At 39.5% G+C, this 4,335-nt stretch overlaps 1 protein-coding gene across 1 annotated transcript in view; it reads left to right on the top strand.

Moving 5' to 3' along the window:
- Positions 7-4,335, top strand: part of LOC105167922 (RNA polymerase II C-terminal domain phosphatase-like 1) — a gene marked incomplete in the record, with an annotated part of 9,140 nt that continues 4,811 nt past the window's right edge. Inside the window, 8 exon segments of the mRNA XM_011087802.2 lie at positions 7-758; positions 1,792-2,268; positions 2,594-2,804; positions 2,892-3,049; positions 3,135-3,205; positions 3,289-3,394; positions 3,567-3,650; positions 3,863-4,335. Coding sequence (XP_011086104.1) covers positions 495-758; positions 1,792-2,268; positions 2,594-2,804; positions 2,892-3,049; positions 3,135-3,205; positions 3,289-3,394; positions 3,567-3,650; positions 3,863-4,335 — 1,844 coding nt within the window.

Here is a 4,335-nt window from a genome sequence, read left to right on the forward strand (position 1 = left end):
GGGAGAGAGAGAGAAATATTCCTTTGGGTATTTGTAATTTTGTGGATCTAGGTCTCTCTTTTCAGTCGTCACGCACACTCTTGCACCTTAAATTTCACAAGACGAACCCTACCTCTCAAACCTTAATCAAGTTTCGGATACGTCCAAGGAGATCAGGAATTTCACCATCGTCGACGACCACAATCGTCGTCGACATCTTGATTTGAAACCCTAATTCTCTACGCACTTTTTCTGTCAATTTTTCTCCCTCTGATTTCTTCGGAAATCTATGAATCTGTAAAACGGAACGGTCAATTTCGGATACAACTGCAGTAGAGAAGAGTAGTTCCGATTTTCGGGACCGATTGGTTGATTGATTTATTGAAATATTGATTCTTTTCCCCAAAATTGTTGAGTCACATCGAGGTTGTGAAATTAGGGAGGACTTTGAATTGAAAGAAATTTGAATTTTCTTTTTATGCACTTGTTCGTTTTAATAAATTCTGATAGAATAAATGTACGGAAAATTGGTGTTGGTGTACGAAGGGGAGAGGTTGCTGGGAGAGGTGGAGTTGCAACGTCAGGGCGGCGGCGTTTGGGGGGAGGAGATTAAGGAAATTCGGATATCACACTATTCACCACCCAGTGAGAGGTGCCCGCCACTCGCTGTGCTTCATACCATAAACTCCACCGGAATATGCTTCAAATTGGAATCTACTGCCAAGAATGTGGACTCGCCGCTTTCAATTTTGCACGCCACCTGTCTCAGAGATAACAAGGTATCAGTACCGAAACCACAAAACTGACTGGGAAAACCTCAATTGATTCAATTGATGAACAAACTAATCCCTAATTGAATTTTATAACCGAAAGATCCCAAATTTTCAATTTTGCGATAATACACCCTTTACATAGTAACTTTACAAGTTTGAGATTATACAAACATTACACACAGAAAAGTGTAAGATCTCAATTCTCAAAAAGAAACTCAGATTGGAGAAAATTTGGACTATGGACAAATAGACAAGAACCCGGATTTTTCTTTTTAATCAGAAATTTGGTGGATTAATTATGCCCTTTGGATTTGTTCAACAAGTAAATTTCTGGACTAGAGACTGGAAACGACTACCCAGTTTCCGTTAATTGAAATCTGCGTGGATGTACTTCGATAAAATTTTAGTCTAATTCAGGACTGTAATGCTTATCCTATAAACATTTATGGTGGTTTATAAACATGTCAATTTGGGAGACTGGAAAAAGGGTGCATTAAGTGCAATTCTTATTGAGACGTAAGGTAGCATGTTTGGTGGATCCTCAGATTTAGGAGAATCTGTTGTTTTCCCCTTTCTTAGAAGCCTGAAGACCCTTGAAGGGGAAGAATGATTTCAAATTGTGTTCAGAAGTTTCTGCTATTTGGACTTCTTCATTTCTAAATCATAGCTATTGGAGTGATGATTTTGTCTCCATGAACTAGTTTGGAAATAAACCTACAAACCCTCTCATGAATTTGTGTTGCTTGTTCACTTGAAGTTCCTTAGATTCTTTTTCTCGTCATCATGCTACCACCTCTATGTGCTTGTACTTGGTTCGTGTTTATTTGTGTTCCTATGCCTATCCTCTCATGTATATAGTAGATTCTATAGGGGAAAGGCATGTGCCGTTTGCAGTCCTCGAATTGGCTATATATCCTAACTTTTAGATGGTCACCCTTTCCAATTATCTCTCTCTCTCTCAATACATATACATATATATATATATATATATATATGGGTTTTAACACTTAATTTCTTGTTGTGCCTTTTCAATTTGCAGACAGCTGTAGCAATCATTGGAGAAGGGGAGATTCATTTAGTTGCTATGCATTCAAGAAAGTATGAAGGACAACATCCTTGCTTTTGGGGGTTCAATGTGGCATCAAGTTTGTACAATTCCTGCCTTGCCCTGCTGAATCTCAGATGTCTTGGCATTGTATTTGATCTTGATGAAACACTCATAGTTGCTAATACAATGCGCTCATTTGAGGATAGGATCGATTCTCTGCAGCGCAAAGTAAATTCTGAGTCTGATCCACAGCGCGTTTCTAGCATGCTAGCTGAGGTTAAACGTTATCAGGATGATAAAAATATTTTGAAGCAATATGCAGAAAGTGATCAGGTAATTGACAATGGGAAGGTTATCAGGTCACAATCAGAGGTGGTCCTGGCTTTGTCAGACAATCATCAAACTATTGTCCGTCCACTCATACGACTACAAGATAGAAACATTATTCTCACTCGCATTAATCCACTGGTAAATATACCATGCTTTCTTGTGTCACTTCTGATTCCACTTTGTATGTGAGTGCCTGTATGGAGTCTTTTTAGTGCTTGTGTTTGTTTTCTAGAGAGAATACAAGAAGAGTTCTATTTATTTAGACATCTTTACTCATAGTTGAGAGATTAAACTGCAGCTGCAGTACATGCGTTAGAGTTTATGTGAGGTTGTTCAGAAATGATCTTACAGGACATATATATGCTTCAGGCATCTTTAGTCAATGCACAATGGTTCTACATGACTGGTAATATTTTTTGTTGTGTTTTAAATTAACATTAGAAGACTCTTTGTACTACTTCAGATACGGGATACAAGTGTTCTTGTGAGATTAAGACCTGCATGGGAGGATCTTAAAAGCTACTTGACTGCTAAAGGTCGAAAGCGCTTTGAGGTTTTTGTTTGCACAATGGCAGAAAGAGATTATGCCTTAGAAATGTGGAGGCTTCTTGATCCAGAATCAAATTTGATAAACCCGAGGGATCTCTTGGACCGCATTGTGTGCGTCAAGTCTGGTAAGATTTGTGGAACTGTAGCCTTAACTTTAGGTTTCTGTAAGATTAATCTGAGATGGCTTGGAAGTCTATTTAACTTTTGTACAGGTTCTAGGAAATCACTGTTCAATGTTTTCCAAGATGGAAACTGCCATCCTAAAATGGCATTGGTGATTGATGACCGTTTAAAAGTATGGGATGAGAAAGATCAGCCACGAGTACATGTTGTTCCTGCATTTGCTCCGTATTTTGCACCTCAAGCTGAAGTAATTCATTTTCACTGGCAACCCTTTCTGCCTGGAATGTAACCTAGTGTTTTTACTAACGGAGTCTGAAACTTGTTGCTTGTAGGCCAACAACAGTATCCCTGTGCTTTGTCTTGCAAGAAATGTAGCCTGTAATGTCAGAGGTGGTTTTTTCAAGTAAGTTTCTCAAAGCATCTTGGTTGGTTCTTATTTCTAGCATACGAGTACCTCTTATATGTTTTACTTGACATATTTTACAGAGAATTTGACGAGAGTCTAATACAACGAATTTCTGGAGTTGCATACGAAGATGATATTAAAGACATGCCTTCTCCACCTGATGTGAGCAATTACTTGTTTCCAGAGGTTAGTCCAAACAATATCCCCCATCCCCTACCATGGACCCCATTGCCAACCATTTTCGACATGCTTATTGGAACTGAAATGGTGATCTGGAGATCATCATCTTTTTTGAAGCGGTATTCTGCTGTTAAAATCTTCAAATGCTAAGTGGCATTTCTCCATTTTTATTGCTTAGGATGACCCTTCAGCTTCTAATGGAAACAAAGATGCAATTGGTTTTGACGGAATGGCAGATGCTGAGGTGGAAAGGAGATTAAAGGTGGAGTGTCTTGTTTTGCACTTTAGTTCTATGCTTTCTTGATGTCATGGTGTAGACATTAATTTTTGTTTTATGAAGTCTTTAGGCATACTATTTCTCTCCGCTAGCATTTACTTTTCGTCGGCTGTTTCTCTTTCTATGTGATTCCTCAAAGTCAGATTAGTATAACGAGAGGTAACAATATTTTGAATTTGACATTCTAAATCTTTCAGGAGTCGATGTCAGCTTCTTCAACTGCTGTGACACCAGTAATCAATTTAGATCCAAGAATTGCCTCAGCTATCCAGTTTGCGGTACCGTCGTCCTCTTTTACGGTTCATCCACCGAAAATACAAGGGCCAGCAGTGCCTTTTCTAGGTCAGCAACTGCCCCCAGTGACAACTCTGCCTAAACCACCACTATCCCATCTAGGACAAGGAGAAACAACCTTTCGTAGTTCTCCTGCAAGGGAAGAGGGCGAGGTACCAGAATCCGAATTAGATCCTGATACCAGGAGAAGACTGCTCATTTTGCAGCATGGTCAAGACATGAGAGAACACCCTCCAAGTGAACCTCAGTTTCCTGCTCGGCCACCCTTGCAAGTACCCGTACCAAGAGTTCATCCACGTGGTTGGTTTCCTGTTGAAGAGGAGATGAGCCCGAGACAGCTGAAACTAATGACACCACCCATGGAGTTTAATACAGA

The sequence above is a fragment of the Sesamum indicum genome, linkage group LG8 (genome assembly GCF_000512975.1).
Source record: "Sesamum indicum cultivar Zhongzhi No. 13 linkage group LG8, S_indicum_v1.0, whole genome shotgun sequence".
NCBI classification, from domain to species: Eukaryota; Viridiplantae; Streptophyta; class Magnoliopsida; order Lamiales; family Pedaliaceae; genus Sesamum; species Sesamum indicum.